General features: G+C 39.8%; 1 protein-coding gene across 1 annotated transcript in view; it reads right to left on the minus strand.

Annotated features, from left to right (window-relative positions):
• NCKAP5 (NCK associated protein 5) overlaps nucleotides 1–19684 on the minus strand; it is a 640837-nt gene that overhangs the window by 39474 nt on the left and 581679 nt on the right. The window contains exon 16 of the mRNA XM_044438433.1: nucleotides 18244–18373. Within this exon, the coding sequence (XP_044294368.1) occupies nucleotides 18244–18373 (130 nt within the window). The remainder of the gene's footprint in view (nucleotides 1–18243; nucleotides 18374–19684) is intronic.

Below are 19684 nucleotides of genomic sequence, written 5' to 3' on the forward strand. Positions count from 1 at the left end.
GGTCCTTTCTCCAGATGACTTTTCTTGACACCAGTCAAGAAAACCAACAATAAAATAAAAAGGATACCGTAAAAAACTCAAGATTTAACAAAAGCAGAGGTTCAACAACCATCAAAAGTGGAGAAACTAATAGTTAAAACAGGTCCTAGCAGAGCTAAACCATTTATCCAAAGGCTTCCTAAAAATGAATGTGTTGAACTACAAGGCTGTAATGTGGGCTTCCTTTGGCTGTGAGTCCCAAAGTTGTGTGGGTACAGCTACCAAAAAAGTCTTGTAGAGGGTTGGAGAATGTCATGTCCATGGGCCATATCTGGCCTCTGTGGAGTGCCAGTCTGGTCATCTGGGATCTCCCAGGTGGTCATGCTCCACAGTGCCTCAACAGTCTTGCCTCAAATTTTCAAATTTTGAAATTTTCAGTAGCCGTATAATACAAAAGAACAATTAATGGTCCAAATTTATAGACAAGTTGTTTGCTATTCAAAATCTCAGGACTGGGCCTGTTATCAAGGCCCACAGTGCACTGGCACAAGGTTTACTGCACATTAGCCCTACTAGACAAAACTACGGATCCATAGCTAGTGCACAGAAAGAGTTTATGTGTGTGGATCTTCCTTGTTAGAATGAGAAGACTAGTGACTATGCATAAAGTGAGGACAGGATAGATTAGATAGTAAACCTGTTAATTGGTACCATTATTTTTGTTCTTAGCTCTGCAAACTCACAATATTGTGACATTTATTTATTATATCTATAGTCTGCCTTTTTCCTGTTAGTGACTCAAGATGGCTTTTCCTCTACAGCTTATTCTCGCAATAGTCTTGTGAGATAGATTAGTCTGACAGTCCATTACTGGTCCGAAGTCACCCAGTAAAGTAACCCACTTCATCACCCAGTAAGCTACTTCATAGCTGAGTGGAGACTTGAACCCTGATCTCCCAACTCCCAGGTCAGCACTCTAACCATTATGCTGCCTTGGTCCTTATATCCTCCTATCCTGCAAGTAGGTGGAGGAATATATATATATATATATATATATATATATATATATATATATATATAGTTAGACTTTCATTGCCATCACACTTGATTTCATATTTTCAAATCACTATACTAAGCTAAATCTGGTTACCATCCAAAATTTTCACTTCCTTGAATTTTGCAAGCAATTCTCTAATACAAACTGTCCAAAATTCATGTATTAGGAAGAAAAATATTCAAAACTTCATAGTATTAGGGGAAGTGCTTGAAAATTTGTTTACTGGTCAGAAATGCATGCAAAAAGAGAGGTACTTAGCAAAATATGTATGAAAAATTCTCATGATTTTTGTTTGCAAACATTCAAAATAAACTTCTCAAAATGTGAGATGATCTGAACCTAAAACAAAAAAAGTGGAGAGAAACCAAAATTGGAAGAATCACCTATCTGTAGTAGGTGGGCATAAAATAGAGAGTAAGGCTACAGATGAAGCCTTGTCCTTTTGTTCTGGGAAGCTACGTGAAAATTCCTGAGGCATAGACTCCTTCCTGAGCAATATCAACCTTCTCACCACCCAGGATCAAAATGAGAACATTGCTCTCATTCTGACTCTTTTATACTAGTTGAAAGGGTTATTTTGTAAAGTTCCAGCATAATTTTGATAAGTACCTGCTATTTTATGTAAAAAAGTATTTTGTCTCCATTGCATTTTTACTGAAATTAATTTAAAAGAACAAAACCATAATTGCAATTGCTATTATTCAGCACAGAAGCACAGTAGCAGTACAGAATAAAATGGAATATATGAAAATAAAACTAAAGGTTAGATGGTTAAAATGCTGGGGGAAAAATTCTATCCCTAGTGCCAGAAAGAGTACAAAGTAGGTGCCAGGCGCACGTCTTTGGGAAGCTTATTCCAAAATCAGAATGCCACAACTGAAAAGGCTTTCCTTCTGGTACTCACCCCTCAACTTACTTTAGAGGGGGCTCCTGGAGAAGGATCTCTGAAGATGAACTCAGGATCTGGGTAGGTACATATGGGGCGAGGCAATCCTTCCGATAACCTGGCTCCAAGCCAACTACGTAAGCAGCTAGCTCAATAAATGGTGCTACTATGACTGATATTTGTGTGTGGTGGAGGGAAAAAGGAAGCTATGGAATGTAGGTTGACAGAGACGGAGGCAGGCAAGGATACTTGGAAGAACTTTTAATTTGCTGATCCTGATTAAGGAAAACCAACAGATTCTTGATGGCGTTTTGAGTTCATCCTTCCTGCGTTCTGAGGGCTTCTGTATAGCACTTCCCTTGTTTATCCCTACGATTATGATTCTAGCATGGCCATCTCATAGGACGCGATACAATTTTCTATACAAATATGATTTCATTCACAATTCCAAGATAAACCTCATAAGCAGCTTATACTGCAGCCAAGGGTATCACCACCGGAGCCTGATGAAAAATTATCTGTTATACGGATTTGTTCATGCTAACACATACTTCAGTTTAGTAGGGAAAAACCAAATTAAACACACTTTTCTTGGGCAACCAGATAATAGGAACTGATAAACTGTGTCTACACAAATGATGATCACTTGTCAGGAAACCCTTATCACTCTCTTATCACAAGATGATATTTGTGCTGCTCCCATCTTTCTCTAAACCTATCAAGTAAAGAGCAGCAAGATTAAAGTGAATGAAGAGCAGTACACTGGCACTAAGTGACTAGAACTACTACTAAGAAGAATCAAGAAACTGATTAAATTTTTAGTAGAAAGCTCAAGTAGTATATCATGAAATCTGCCTAACTTCCCAATTCTATATGTTTATGTAATAATCTCCACTGAAGTCAACAGAACTTTCTTACAAGAATATTTGAGTGTGAATACATAATTTTGTCCTACCCTGGTTAAATGGAGTTTGGCCTTAGTGACAGGCAGACTGAATTTCACAAAATGCAAATGATCATGTCTGAAAGTTTTGAAAAACCACGAGCAGAAGCAGAGTTCTTATCAGGCCCTGTTCCATATCCCCTAATACACTGGCTTGCATTGTAAAGTCTACATGCATTTGTGAAAGACACTTTCATATACACACTTCTCTCTTTCCCAGCTAGAGACCTTCATGTTCTTCAAAAGCAACCTCCAGGGTTAGAAGAGAGGGACATATAAGGGCAGATAAAGGGGCTGCATCTGAGAAAGGACATTTGGAGTCAAGTGTTTGAAGTGCTCTGGAATTTTTCAAGGTGACAAGCAGTATAAATTGTACCAAACATAATCATATTTTTGACAGTCTAATTTGGATAACACTTCGTGCTAATATGATACATCTGAAGGAACACAAGCCCAATGAGACATGTTTATGTCATTAATTCGAAATCAACTCACACACTTGAAAACAATTCCATCCATGAATTTATCTGGGAATTAAGCCATTTCAATTCTGTTGAAAGCCAAATCAGCAGTTTCCACTGTAAGTATAGTTGTTTGTATTTTGAGGGGTTTGGTTTTTTAAAAATCTGCTTGTCTCTGCTAGCTAGTTCTTGAATTGCAAGGCATGGTAATATAAGTTTCAAATCTCCTTATTGAATCAGCCATACAATACAAAAACCATTCTACAGCACAGGGGAAAAACAAAACAAATAGAAAGCTACATGTAGGCGAATGCAAGTCTCCTTAGCTAACAAAGCCTTGCAGTGGAATTACTGACCTGGTGAAAGGATATCTATATAAATATATAGAGGGCAGAACAGAAGCAGCTTTTGTTTTATAATAAAGAGTGTAATGCAAGATGAAAAGTTACTGGGCATGTTTGCCACAGGGTGTTGGAAAGCACAGGTTGGCAGCCGGCTGCTAGCCCTGCGCTAGCTCAGCCTGAGGGCTGGATCAGACTTGGTGTGAGAAAACTTTATTCAAAAATGATTGCTGAATACAAATGTTTTCCTTGCTTATATTGCCTCTTATGTTGACGATCACAGATTGTTAAGAATTAGTGAAGGATATGATCAATGTCCTTCAGTCTTCAGTCATCTTAAAATCTGTTGTTCTCAAGCTTGCATGTACCATCACCTTAAGTGGTACAAGAGCAAGGTACAAGAGAGGTTTCTTCGTGTCCATGCCTGTACCTGGACCTTTCTGTCCCACGAACTGATTTTCCTCCATCTGTGTTCTGCTAGCAAGTGGGGAGATTATTTTGGAAACAATATTTGACTCTGTGCTTTAAAGATTGGTTATGGTTCTATGGTTCTTTATATTCTGTAAGCTGTGTTTGGAGATGGAAAGTGGGATAAGTTCTTTCTTAAATGACAAGAAAAGGATTAATTTCAGGCTTACTGGAGGTGCAATCCTATGCATGTTTAGACAGAAAACATTTCCCTAATTTTTCATGCTGGCCGGAAAATACTTAGAACAGTGAGCCTTTTTCCCAACTAAATATGCACAAGATCACACCTTAAGTCTCTTTGGGTTAATGGGTTTCTGGAAAAGCTCCATGCTGAAATGGCATGTCAGGGTTCAGACAACACAACTGCAGAAGAAATAACTATAGCTTCTTGTGTCCTACAAGCCCACCTACTGTGCAATTACACAAGTATCTTTGCCAGAGTGTCAAGCAAGGCATTCTTTCCCACTCTCCATGCTCACCCTATGGTGAGACAAGTGAAACGCCTTCTTTCTTCATTCTGAAATCATTTTTGTAAGTGTCTGAGCACTGGTAAAGCCCTTTCAAATAAAACCAAAAGGATCAGCAAGAAATGTCCTTTCAGTGTCAAAGACCACCAGGTGATGCCCTTTCCCACTTGAAAGGCTATTCCCACCTGTAGCTACCTGATGCTGTACATAAGGAAGTAGCATCACACCAAGTGGCCCACAGAATAAAATAAGTTTCTATGTCAGGTGCACTTCACCTCCCCCATGGATTAAATCCCAGGGATAACCAGAATCAAATTGAGCAAATGTATTTAAAAATGTGTTTCTCCCCTTTTTGGTAATACTATGATGAGTAAACATTCTGATTTAGCAGAAAAGGATAATCTTTTGTAGCAATGTTTTAACCTTGTTTTGTTTGAACTATGAACAAAATCAGTCACAACCTGCTATTAGACATATGCATATGCATAAACAATTCCATACTCCAGTTAAACATCAAACAATTCTTCAACAAGTTATATTCAGATATGTTATATGATAATTCTGTGACTGAAAAATCTGAGATCATCACAGAGAAATCAAAATATATGCAAGGCTGATAGAATGCTGTAACAGTACTTTCTTTCTTACAGAAAGTAAGAAAAGTCATAGTCCATAGGTCAAGTCACATTAGAATGTTGAAGGAATCAAACATATTATATTCAGAAAATGTCTACTCATTTTGCAGATAAGGAAATTTAAGGCTGAGACTAGTCCCAGTAGAAATCTGTAGATCTGAGGTAGAACATTCAAATAATACCACTGCAGTCACAAACCTCTCCAATCCATTCCCCTAAAAATGTTTTAAGAAACATCAGGACAGTCTCCTTTCTCTCTCTTTTTAGAGATGCTTTATCTTCTCTCTACCCCTTTACCTTTCTGTTCCCTGCCCTTTCAAGCCTCTAGCTTCAAGCCACTATTTCTTTTTCCTATTTCAGCCATTACTGGGAACAGCCACTTCTCCATAGGAGCCATTTTGTAGTGGTGCCCACAACAGTTTCTCAAATTGCCAGATTTGCTCACAGGTCCAAAACATGTGGATACCCCCGTACTACAAAAAGTATTAAAAGAACAAAAAATCTGCCAGTTTAATACTAGAAATCTTGGATCAAGCCACAAAGTCAGGAAATTGGAAGACTTAGTGATCACTGATTTCTATGTACAATGTCCCAAATGCTTGCTTCTCACTTACCCTTCCTGAACACACACTCTTCCTGAGTCTTTCAGACCCAAATCTAAACAGGGCCAACAGACACCCCATGTTGTTATGGACCTGTAATGCTTTATGAAGCAACTTGGCGCAACTTTACTGCTACACGAATCCTTCCTAGTTGGTGCTCAGGACCCTTGCATGTATTAGTTTGTGCACAAGGCAAATACCTGACCTTGAAGAGCTGACACAGGAGATCTTGAAGAATGAAGATTTGAGAGATGAAAGGGGCTAAGGAAACCAATGGAAAGTGAATGAATAAAAAGCACCAACTGGAGAAGACAGTGGCAGAGAGAAATGCAGCCAAGTACCCACATAGTGCATTCATCTTGCTGCGGTTCTGAGGTCACGGGAAGGCAGGCTGGGGCATACAGCAGCATGGCAGCTCAGGACCAGGTAGAAACTGAGGTGAGAGAACTGATTGCTCACAGTGTTGGAGAAGAGATTTATTGGCTTCCAGGCCTCCTAAGTTTTGGGCTGAGTTATCGTAAATTGTAGTTATCTGAATTGTTCCTTTCCCTTCCATCCCACTACTTCATCTTCTTTATTAAATTTCTTGACAGCAAATATTTTGTACTTTTGTGAGCATTTTAATTCAATTTGCAAAGTTTTGTGGTAATTATTTTAGTGGGATTTTTTTAAAAATGGCATGTGACTAGGCTCCTTACATTTATAATGGTTTAGAAAGGACTAGTACCTGCTGTGAATAACACATTTTAGCCTCTTGGACCAAAATATAAAAGAAATAGGAAATGCTTGCCTAAAAATTGGAGTAACTGTGGTAAACCATTTTTAGCCCTTTTAAACTTGCTGCACCTCCAGCAATTCTGGGGGAGGGTCAGTTTGACCCAGTCATATATTTCCTGTTTGCCATCTGTTAGCCCCCAGAAGGTGTTATTTTTATATGCAATAGAACTTCTCATATTTACCTTTCAGTAGTGTCTATTTAGTTATAGCAGACAGCACACAGAAGAGAATTCTGTCCACTGCCTTCTCTTCTCCTCGTCCTTCTCCCTGAATTGCTTTTTCCTTCTACAGTACAGGATCATCTAGTCATTGCTCTAAGACCGCCACTAAGTGCTCTCCTCTCAACCTGTGTATGCATGTTAGTGAGATGTCCTTCTTCCAGGGAAAGAGGTGGACTCGGCAGCTATCACAGCCATGACCAGCTATAGATTGTCTAGCAGACTACTGGTAGAATGACTGATATTTCTCCCTGACTCTGGAATGAATAATGTATCACATTTCCTTGTGACCTCAGTCAATTGGTGCTGAACCTTCTAATAATGTGTGGCATATTATGATTTAATATATCATACCATACTTTATACACATTCACCTGAAAGATTCTTATGCCTTTAACGTCAGATGGAACTTTTCTCAACTCAGCGGTATAGTGGAACAGTGAAAAATGCTTCCACTGCTCAGTTGCTAAAAGTATGGAAGTCCTGCCAAAAAAATAAGTGGATGTTCTAGCAGACGGTGCTCTTACAGAAACCCAGTCTGTAAATCCCAATTTAATGGTGCTACACAGAGCTCAGCTGACAAGCAGGTAAACTCATTCTGTTCATCGTATCTAAACCATCACTGTCTGCTTGGTGATAGGATTCTATTCCCATAACACTTTTAATTAGGGATAGGGCTCATTATATATTGATGTCGTTTTGTATAAACCAAGCTTTTGTGTTTCAAAATTCCCCATTTCCCCCTTTTGTTTGTAAGATTTCTCTCACTCTCTTTCTCTTTCTCAGGTCTTTAGTTAACTAATTGCAGTGGATAATGCATTTGTCTGTACTCGTTTAAACAACCATTTCAATGTCTGGTTTAAATAATTTCAGAGACTTAGCTTCCTTTCTGTCATTTTGAACAGTCTAACTAATAGGTAGTTCTTATGTGATTTGGGGAACATTCATTATGTTCCAAGAGGCAATAATCTTTCTGAGCATGCTTAAAAGCATTCAGATAGTACATCTTAAAAGCTAGCCCCATGTACATCATGCTGGTGTGGAGAAACGTTGCTCAACATTTTGCCTGTGCTGGGCTTGCACAGTGCAGAAGTTTGACATGTTTATGTAATGGGCAAAGAATAATTAAAAATGCGATATAGTACAAATAAAACAAATTCATCCATTTAATGCTTGAACTTAACAAAAAATTTTTGTTTTATATTAACTGTTATGCAGGTGATGTGATGTGCATAATACAGTATTCCAAAATAAGCAAGCAAGAAGACTTCCAATTAGCATATGCAGCATACATGTTTTATAGAATAAAAATTCTAAAGAATAAAATGTTTAAAAGATATAATAGACTCAAAAAACTTCTAAAGTTTACACAAGTGTATATTTAAAATTGTCTAAATTTTAAAACATGTTTTAAACTTTATAATATTTAAACCTATAAAAATATTTAGAAATTTCCATTTAAAAATAGTTTTCTAACATGTATAATCTATTGGTGGTTATCTTGCTTGCTTGCTCCATTTATACAATTTTTAATGCTTGGAAAGTTCCATTTGTGATTTCTAAATATTTTAGAAGTTAAATCAAATGATAATTCGACTTGTTTTCACTTTCCACTTTCATGTAATTCTATTGACACCATTTAGTGTGTCCTTGTTTTTTTAAAAAATATGGAATACATACATTTCTTGAAATACTATATTCAGATCCATGGGATACTCATGCATTGTATAAACAAAGAGCCAGTGTGGTGTAAAGGTTGGAATAGGAGTAGAGAAGCCCAGTGAAATGTTCCTGAGTCAGAATGCCAACTGGAGGGCCTTGGACACATCACCCTTTCTCACACTACCCTGTCCCCTAGATAGGGCAGTTACAAAGTTAAATGGGAAGTGGAATCACCTTCAGTCCTCTGAAGGAAAGGCAGAATATCAATAGGCAACATCTGTTGTGGACATGGCTTCTTTTCAGGTATTATTTTTACAGCAAGACTGCTGTAACACTGCTAGAAGCTTTCATTTCCGGTTAGTATGCAATGATCACTATGCTTAACCAAGTGCAGGGCCATTCTCTCCTAAGACTGATAGTTCAGAACCATTAAATCCAACACCAGCAGTTTGACTAGAATAAGCCAGAATGTAGTTCATGTTGGGCATTTTACATTAAACAGAGGATCCTGGATCTTGATATACCATATATACAGGTGTATAAGAGGCCAAAATCAGGGTCACATCAGGGGGAAAATTTTCATCATATAGTAGGGGTTCTATATCTGCCAGGGATAGGTTCTAAGTTGATGCCTGAAACTGCAGGACTCCCACAAATGTGGAAAAACCTCAAATGTCTAGTGAAAAACCACAAATATTTCTAGGGACTCTGTTTGGAGACACCACACTCTTTGTCTCTGCACTAACCAGCCTCACTCATGTGTTCTGTCTTTCAGTTGACATGACATGAGATATTTGTGTGTTTTTTTTTCTAGAGATATTCACTCTTTTTTTCTAGAGATATACTCATATATACTGATATATAAGAGTATCCTTGAAACTGGGAATAGCGAAGAAAAATTGGGGGTTATCTTGTAGGCCTATCATATGACAAACACCAGAAAAACAGCCCAAAATATCAATCTTGTCTTATACACAATTTGCCTTATACACCCAAACATATATGGTAGGTTTCAATATATATTAAATATGTTTGTCAACACTACACTTTTCGAAACAGATATATGCTATTTTCATCCACGGCATATCATTTTGTTTACTGCAAAATGGCTCAAAGCATCTACAACCACGTCTTTTCATATAAAAAGAAAAAGGAAAACAAAAGATTAGAGTGAATTTCAGAGAGCTGGCCCATCTTTAATGTTCAGCATTCACAAGCACAAAAGTCATGGCCCCATATAACTTGCCTTGAGGAAAGTGAATGCTTAAAAGTTTTCCTTTAGTCTTCCCTGCAGTCCATGTGACATTTTCAATCTGGACATCAATAAATAGTAATGATGTTTGCAGAAAAAGAAAGCAAACCCTCAAGTAAGAGAGAGGTAATAGCACCAAAAAAGCAGCAGAACTCACACTAGGGATCTCTTTGCTCTTGTGTTCTTTAGTGGAAGCTCCATTCAGCTGTTCAATAAAACTGTAATGAGCTAATTGTTCAGGTCCGTCCTCTCCATAATGGCCACAGAGACTGTGCTGGTATAAATCCAAGATTGACATGGGTCTCCCCATGAAGGACTTCCTCACACTATTTTCTTCTTGCTCAGCTAAGGACAGATTTAAAAAACAAAGCATACACATTCCCACACTTTGGATGTTTACTTGAGACCATACAATACTCAGCATGCTGCACATTTATTCAGGCTGAATCAATGTTTCAAGACAACTGGAAACATTGAGGGATAAAGCTGTAGCATCCACTACAACAACAGTGACAACATCCTCTAATGTTAGGAAAGGCAGGGTGTAATTTAAACTACAAAGCAAAGTGATTTCTGGTTACAATTCAGGCTATGGATCCATGCTTTAAAAAAAAGGCGAAGAAGAAAAGAAAAGGAAATTATGAGAGATACATGCTCCTATTTTTAATAGTATGTAATTTCCTTGCTTGAAGAGAAATAGCTAATTTTACTTTAACATAGAATTCTGAACATTAATTTAACTTAAATGCGTATGTTAATCGCAGGGGCTCATCTGCCCTACATCACCTGAGCACATGTCTAGCTTCTAGTTTTAAACATTCTTTTCCCCCCTGCTAATTACATTTTTAGCTTGTCATCCTGCTAATCTTAAAACCTGAAGTGTGAAGTAGAGGAAATGACTGATGAGCTTATACATTTCATGGCTATCCAAGATATCACTATCTCCATTAAATAATATGCTGTTCTCACCCATTAGTTCCCCATAAGATTCTGTATTCATTGGAAAAAAACAAATATTCACTAAACATGACAAATGAAACATCTTAGCAATGTAAAGGTTGTTTATCTATCTAGATTTCAATTTACTTGACTGTGGAAGTTGCATCCTTGTATTTATAAATCCATTAATCTTGAAACAGTGTGTTGATCAATCAACATGATTCAGCCCAAGTTGAGCTGGATGCAGCTGACCGTGCTGCAAAGGCTGCTTCTACTGGGTCCAGAACTTCTGGCTACTGAATACTAAGGATGCTTGGTTTGCAGGCCCAAGATAGTAATGCAGAGCAAGCATGATGACCGCTAACAAAAACATTTGTGGCAGCAAGTTCCCAGCTATGGAGCATTCTCCCCAGGGAGGCCTGCCTGGAGCCAGAAAAGTTCTCTTTGGCAACCATTTTCAGACCTTCCTTCATTTAGGCATTTGGAAAGTTATGAGACGGTTTTAATGGGATCCTTGAATTTCGTATTGTTGATCGCTAAAATTCTCTCTCTTTCTCTCTCTATGCAGCCATCTGTCAGTATGCATGGTTTGTTTATGTTGGTATGTGTGTATGAAAATGGCTTTTAACTAAAGTATAATATTGTATTTTTAAGGTAAAACTGCTCAGACAACTTTGGCTACTGGGCAGTATAGTGATATAATGAGTGAAAAGTGAAAAGAAATGACAATGGTGCTGACTGTGATCAAAAGAGTGGACTTGGCTCAACACTGCAAACCAGCTTTTCTCAACCTGGTGCCCTCCAGATGTTTTGAACTTCAACTACCATCATCCCCAGACTGCATGGCCAAACTACTGGCAATTGTAGTTCAAAACGTCAATTGGGGACGTTTGGCGACTGGGGAAAGTTGCTACAGTCTTACTGTGGCAGCATGTGCACCAGGCCTTTCATGCACCTGTCAGAGGTGCAAATTCTACAGCTGTTTCAGGCACCCCTGGCTGAAAAGCATCTTTCCAACCCATCTCTCTCCAATGCTACAAGCAAGGGTAACACCACCTTTGTTCACTCACCCCTTCATCAGTTCCTAATATTTATTTCATTCAGAGAAAAACAGACATGGCTATATGGGACAGCATTGTTTTCCTTCTTCTATGGTTTGGCTGCTTTCCCCTGCCTTTGGCTGCAAAGATTAGCAACTGAGCTAGAAAGCAAAAGGAAACAAAACATCCCAGCAGCCTAATTTTCTTCTGCTCGGGCTGATACGATCAAAGCAAAATGCTGCCGGGGGGTGAATGACCAGCAGTGTGGGCAACAGCGGCAGCTTCGGTCCTTCCAGCAAGTACACAGAGAAGCACTGTCATCTTGCACTGGGAACACAGTGCAGGAACACTGCAAAAAGACTCCAGTGTAGTTCAGCAATGAAGCTCAGATCTGAAGTCTGGGGGTAATAATTATTGTAAAGACTTTTGGGGTATGCTTGTTTTCAGAGCCTCACTGATGACTTAGCCATTTACCATTCTTCTGTGTTTTTGTTATTATTTCTGGACCTGTGGTGGTCTTTGTTCATATTGTCTTTCCCACTTGTATGTGGACTTGTGAAGCTACAATGTATATGAATAAACCTAGTGCCTTGCTTTGTTTCTGTGTATAGTAGTAGTTGCTTAATGACATTCCGAAGAGGAGGAATCAGAAACAATGGCTTTGAGGATTGTTATATGGGACTTGAATTACACTTTGCTTTGCTTGGATTCCAGCTTCGTGTAAAAGAACAGTTAGCAAATGACAGTTAAGGTAAGATAGTTGACAGGAGGGGAGTCAAACCTAATCTGTGGAAAGAGAAGGGGAAGGTCTGCTGGTTACTGTGTAGTGCTTACAAAAGACAAAGGGTAGCCTGAGGAGAAAAGGAAAGCTATTCTTTGTCCGATAATCTTAGATGGTTGGAGAAGGCAGGAGAAATGAGCAAGTAGCTAGGTGATGCCATGAGGCTGCCCTAGGATCTTGCCAGAGGAGGATTATAAAAGCACACCAGATAAACCATCCAAGCAGCTAGTAATGAAATGGGACAGACCTATGGAGCCAGAGGAAGACTGACCTCAAAGTTGGATCTGGTTGTGCAGATGTAGGGAATCTGGAATGAGATAAAATAAGTCCTCCAAAGTAACAGTGTCCCTTGAGAGTTAGGGCTTTTCTACCATTAATCTCTGTATCTCCTTTTGGTTTCATCACAGCACTGAGATCTAAACTCTACACAAAGTGTAATTTCCTGCTTTTCCGCTACACAGCCTCTTGGTGGAGCTCTGCTACAGCAGAATACAAAATACACAAGGAGCTAGTGCACCATTTTCCCTGTTGGAATTTCATAACTAATTTTCCACATGCAAGGAAAATTACAAACAAGAAAATACTTGAAAAAGAAAGAAGCAAAATTGAAGCATCATGGCATAGTCTAGAGAGCTCACGAACAAGAAACATAGAAACAAAGCGAGTCAGAAGGGGTCTCCCGGGCCATCTAGTCTGACCTCTGGCACCAGCTGGCTCTGCTCACGACATGCCCACCATGTGCATGTCCAGCCTATCTTTGAACACCCTCACCAATGGGGCCTTAACAACCTCTTGTGGAAGCCCATTGCATACCCTCGGGGTCCTGACTATCAGGAAGTGCTTCCTGGCATCCAAATGGAACCTTGGCTCCCTGAGCTTTGCTCCATTGGAGCGCGTCCTGCCTTCCTCTGCAGGGGAGAACAGGTCTCTACCCATCTCCATGTGACATCACCTCACATACCTGTATGTCGCCAACAGATCCCCTCTGAGTTGCCTCTTCTCTAGGCTGAAGAGACCCAGTTCCCTCAGTCTTACCCCATCCCCTGCAAACCAGCCACCAACCTTGTGGCCCTACACTGCACTGACTCTAACCTGGCTATATCCTTCCTGTAATGAGGGGCCCAAAACTGAGCACAATACTCCAGTTGCTGGTGCACCAGAGTTGTATAGAGTGGCAGTAATACCTCTCTTGATCTAGAAGCCACACTTCTGGCTATGCTACCAAGGGTGGCGTTCGCCCTCTTGACCACCGCATCACACTGCTGACTCATGTTTAGCCTGCAGTTGACACCCCAAGGTCCCTTTCACAAGTGCTGCTCTCCAGAAACAGGAGTATTCAACAAATGCCTTATGTAGGAAAGCCCTTCAAGAATTGCCACTAAGCTGTCTTTTGAAGATTGCCAAAGTTAATTGTTAGGGATCTATTAGGCACTTGGTTTAACAAAGTACTTGTTTAACTGTTGGTGCCCATCTCACAGAGATGTCTCTGAGACCTGCTAATGGGAGATCGTAAGGTATTCCAACAGAACTGGTAGCAGTAGAAAAGGGTCATCTTGTTAAAGACTGAGCAGTAATGGCAGAGAGTTCCTGAGGTCCTGAGATATAAGTAATGAAGGAGCAGTTTCCTCAGTGGTGGCGGCCATTGCAGAAAGAGGAAATTTTCTATATGTCAACATAGTTTTTTGTGTGGTATTTTAATGCACCTATGCCCTTCATATTAGAAACCTCTATGGTGTGGGAACTAGGAAAAATAAAAACCATGGTAAATGGTAAATATGCCAATTGTGGGATTCATTTTAGAATGTCTACATCTTAAACTGGAACAGACCAGTGACATTCTCTGAAGAGAACAGGAGGTACCTGTTCATCTCTACTTACCATTTGCATTAGCGATGGGCACTTGCTCTCCTTCTTTGTGAACTGCACAGTGAGCCCAGATACAGGCTATTGTAGCAGCATATAAAGTAAATAAATAATCACCCAAAACTGTTCAGAATTTTTGAATATTTGACTAGAACACTTCAAAATCCCCAGGAAAGGCACCTGCCCTACCTTTCCTCCACTTAGTGGCAGCCTCTTCTCTCTGCTGCCCCAGACACATCTACCCTTTGGGAAGGGAAGATGGTGGCACTTCCCTTCATCAATGCTTCAAGTCACATTTTAGTCTTATGGGTGCTTGAGAGCTCACTATAAATCTTGGGATTCCTGGCAGGAAAACAAGTTCTGAAGATTGATGAAGCCAGCTACCACAATATTACTTTATGGCCCAAGCTAAGATTTTTTGCCAAGTGAAAAGGAGAATAGAGGATAAGAAGTGGTGTTCCAAAGGTGCAAGCTGAATCAATGTATGGCCAGGTCAGAAAAGACCATGCCTGCTTTGATCCTGTTAACAAGAATTCAAGCATGGGTACTTGCATAGCTGGTCACTCATGTACTGAACTGTTGATCCATCCTTATGTACAATCACTGTAAAATACACATATAAAGCAAGGTTGGGCAACATGTGACCTTCCAGATGTTGGTCGACTTCAGCTCTCAGCAACACCATCCAGCATGGTCAATAGTTAAAAGCTGTGGTCCAATAAGGTCTAAAGGTCCACAGGCAGACAATCTAGACTAAAAGGCTCCAATAGGCTTACAAGCTTTGAAATGTATAGAAGCACTTGAGGTTATATGGAGATTTGCTAAAAAAAAATATTTGCTCCAGCAAAGGTGATTGTGAAGAGGTAGAGGGGCTCATCCATTTCCCTTGGCATCCAGCAGATGGGGTCGATGGTGATGGTGCATGGCCAGGAGCATGCTCTTGGGCAGAACAAGGCATGGGACTTCAATTATCAGGACACACAGCTGCATGGGATTATTGGCTGGGGCAGGTGTAGCTGTGTTGGGTAGAATGGCAGTTGAAACAAGGGAATAAAGAAGGAGGCCATGCCAGAAAGAAGAGGGTACAAGAGAAGAAGAATGAGAGAGAAGTGGAGAAGGAAGGAAGAAAAAGTTGGAAAAGGAGGTTTTGGGTGAGGAAGCCTGGAACTGGCCGGCTTTGCTTGTTGGAGTCCCAAGGCACCAATAGACTGACAGAAATAGCAAGGGGAAAACCCACACATGGGAGGTACAGTTTCCTGCTGCACCAGTTGTGATGCTCTCTGTACCTTAGGCCTAGGGAGGAGGAAGGGTTCAGACCAGGGCAGGGATTAGGTGCTTTGGGAAGCACAGCGGCAACAGGAAACTGTGAGCTGCAACAAAGGAACCTGATGAGCAAGCTTACTTTCTTCATGAGTCTCCTATGGAGGTTAGGGAACAGAGTGCCTTCAATGTGCCCCTTCCTCCTGATCATGTTACAGTGATATTTATATACAAAGGGATTCCTGTGAGGGGTTGGAGCTGATGAGGACAGTGGCAAGCAGACTGAATATGAAACAGGAAATCCCACATCATTTCCTTCTGCCATGGACTCTGTTGCTAGACTCTAATCTGATATGCAGGAGTAATAATATTGCCCTAACTTACAGAGTTGCTGGAAGGATTACAAGATAGTAAGAGTGAATCTCTTTTAAAAACACTATGTATGCTATATTATCTATTGACTTCAGCTACAACACAACAATTGGGTGAGACAGAAATGTAATCAATAAATAGACAGCTTTTATTATTTCTTACTGTGATTCTGGTGTCCAGTTCAGGGAAAACAGAATATTGTGAGAGAATTGATCCTTGATTCCAGCATTTGGTTACAGGGATGCTTACATGCTCAACAGACTGTCATCTTATGTGTATAAGCACACAAGCAATTAGCTATGACATCACCAAACTACCTCTTTAAAGGGCCACTGAATACTGGAATGCACCCAACTCTACAATTAGCGATCAGTCATATGCTGAGTATGAGGATATCTGCTGGAACTACAGCAAATATGTTGTTATTTCTCTAATGGAAAAGGTCTTGTATATTGATTCTGGAAATGTTTCAGAAGTCCTTAATTAAGTCAATGCAGAATCTCAGAGAGAGAGAGCGCGCGAGAGAGCGCATTTTATTTAATTGTAAAGTAAAATAATTATCCCTCATTTTGTTCCTTTCTCAAAACAGTCTCTCTTGGGTCAAATTCACTTGCTGCAGCCTCAAAACAGTCTCTCTTGGGTCAAATTCACTTGCTGTAATCTGCACACCACCAGATCCTCTCATTTATCCTTCAGTTAGTCAAGAATATTCTTAATTTAATAAGAATATTGTTATTCTTATTCAGGTTAAAAAAGTAGCCTTCCTTCTGTCAATGTAGAAACTCTGAGGCTGGAACCTCTAGAAGTAGTAACATCTAGAACTGATGGCTAGAACTGAAAGTCCTATATTGTTGCACAGTTCTTGTTCATTTATGTGAGCATCTTCTCCAAGCTTGGAGTCAAAAATTCCTTGTTAACAACATGAATGCAAATTGACCATTGTTTCTTTCAGGAGGCATATCTCAATATTCTTTGTTATTTCTGATGAACAGAACATTTTCCGCTCTCCATCTTCTATAACTCAGGGCCAATTCACAACTATACATGATGATTTGAAGGTAACAAATACAGAATAATTCAATAATTCAGTGGAATTGAACCTCTGAACCTCTGCATACACTGACTTTAGGCATTCCAAACAGGACTCACCAAGTTCTCTCAGCTGTGTGATATGTCAAATATGCATATGGTTTTGAGTGCTCCTGACAAGCAGATAACCGCTATGCTTGTGCTTGATACTGGAGGCTAAAAATCAACATGAACTTCAGCTGCCAATCAGAGAATGCCCACATCTGAGCTATTAGCTGAAATCCTAGGTATTTTCACTGTTTTTCAAGACTGAGATCATGCTGTGCCATCATGATTCACTTTTGAAGTCTCTGCTTCAGAAACATCTCCAGGCATGTTTCTCAGTTAATCTAGAGTAGGCTGGGCAAAGATACAGTTGAAATGCAACTCCCATCAGACCTAACCAGCATAGCTAGTGGTGAAGCATGATAGGAACTGCAGTCCAACAACACCTGGAAGTCCAAAGCTGCCCATGCCTGATCTGGAGTTATATCTGCACATATGTGGTGTATAAATTGGCACAAAAAATAGAAAACAGCACAATTACTAATTATATTTACAATGGATCCAAATTCATTGGGCTAGCAGAATATAGGTGCAGTCTACATTTTAATTGAGCCTTGCATTGGATATGTAAAATAAAAATAATATCAGTGTACCTCAACAAAATGTAATATGCTTTCAAGATAAAGGACTATTCAAAGGGAAAAATCCTACCAGATACTATATTTACAGTTGGGCTTTAATTTCAGTTATAATCAATCCATGTAAGCTATCTAGGGAAACAGAGCAGGGGCAGGGAGAAAGAGGTATCTGCAAAGTGAAAGCCTGACACAGCTACTGTAACAGTATGAGCAGTGAATACTCCAGCAAGAAAACTGTTCATGGCTCATCAGGTTCTCACACATTGCTGAAACGTTATTCCAGTGGAAGACTTCTTTAGTTATACCACAGGGATCCATGACTAAAAATGCTAAAGTTTGGCCTCTAGTGATAAGCATGGTGGAAGGTACAAAAACCGATGTATGTACATAATAAAAAGCACATAGAAAATGAAATTTGAAAAACATATGAGAAAATATGAGAAAATAAGATAGACAAAGTACAAGCAAACCACAAACAGAAACAGGGGTGGGATCTATAAATCCCTGTTTACAAATTTTTAAAATTACCTTGTTTGTTGTTCATTAAATCTACCAACTTTTCTCCTCCATTTCCAAAATCATTTGTTTCATATTCCAGCTCTGTTTCAGTATCGCTGCTACTGCTAGCAGAGTAAGTGCATGCTCTCAGTGCCTTGTCCTGTGCAAAGCAACAAGAAAGAGAAAGCCATCAATCAGATGAAAATATTTCACTGAACACAAAGCATCTGGAATGTAGCATAACAGGCAAGCCATTTTGTCTCTTTCAGTCTGACCTATTTATTTAGCTGCCTCAATTTGCTACTGATTATGTAATTAAATGTCAAAAATCTCTGAAAATACATTTCATCATCCAGCTGATATTGCCCAGGCACAATCAAGTAGTAATCCCTATTCTTAAGGAATCAAGTCTGAGTTTCTGACTTGACCATAGATTCCGCTCAAGCTTATACTGTAACGAAGTTTTTGAGCAGAAGGGACCCATGAAAAGTGCCACTACAGGAAATCAGATGGGCACACCTACCTGCTGAACAAGCTGCTATTACAGCATTTTCCCCCAAATCTGAGGAAAAAAAGGCTAGGGGAGTACAGGGGCAGGTACAAGTGAATATTAATGGGAGTAATGCAGAGTTCTGAAGAAGCTGCTTAAATCCAGCTGAGCAAGAAACACCCCAGAAGTGACTTTTAGTGATGAATAAGGGCAAATCTGCCTTGTTATATCCTGTTCTAACAAGAAGATTTGGCTAAACAATCTGGTTCAAAGTCTTCACACCAACACAACATGGTTGTAGCTGTCATGGGTCAGAAAGTTCTCACATGCTCAGCACTAACAGCAACTTTCAAGGGTTACTGCCTTTGTAAGGGTCCAATGTCACACATGCAGCTGCCTGAGTATTGGAATGAAGGGAATTGCAAAACTTCCATACTATATTATGACATTGCCACTTTGGCTGAAAGCATAGACCACAGCTTAGACTGAGAAGACAGAACATTATGCTTCCTCTTCTGGTTTTATTCAGAGTTAGCTGATATGACTAAACAGAAGTGGGAACCTGAAAAGGGGGGAGCATCCAAAGCTCCCCCTAGGCTGGTGGGGTCCACCGCTAGTGCATTGGAAAGCTAGTGGATCTGGCAGGAATCAGAAAATAACTGATATGCTTATTTCCAGAACAGGACAGGTCAGCAAAATTCACAGAAGGGAGAATCTCTGAGCTGTCGTACTTTGGAAATACACATTGCTGTTCTTTTCCATTGTTTCTGTGAGACGTACTATCTCCTGTTATGCTTGCGGTGGGTCCAGCTAGCAAAACAGAAATGAAACACAGTGTCAGTAGCCTAGTTCTCCCCTTCTCCCCTCTTGCTTCAAAACAACAGACAGCTTTCTGCAAAACAGTTCATGACTGGGACTTCACAGCTAATAGGCAACTGAAAGACTGGTCTCTGTTCATGGATAGGGTGATTTGTTGAACCC

The sequence above is a fragment of the Varanus komodoensis genome, unplaced genomic scaffold, assembly GCF_004798865.1.
Source record: "Varanus komodoensis strain SLA01 unplaced genomic scaffold, ASM479886v1 scaffold32, whole genome shotgun sequence".
Lineage (NCBI taxonomy): Eukaryota > Metazoa > Chordata > Lepidosauria > Squamata > Varanidae > Varanus > Varanus komodoensis.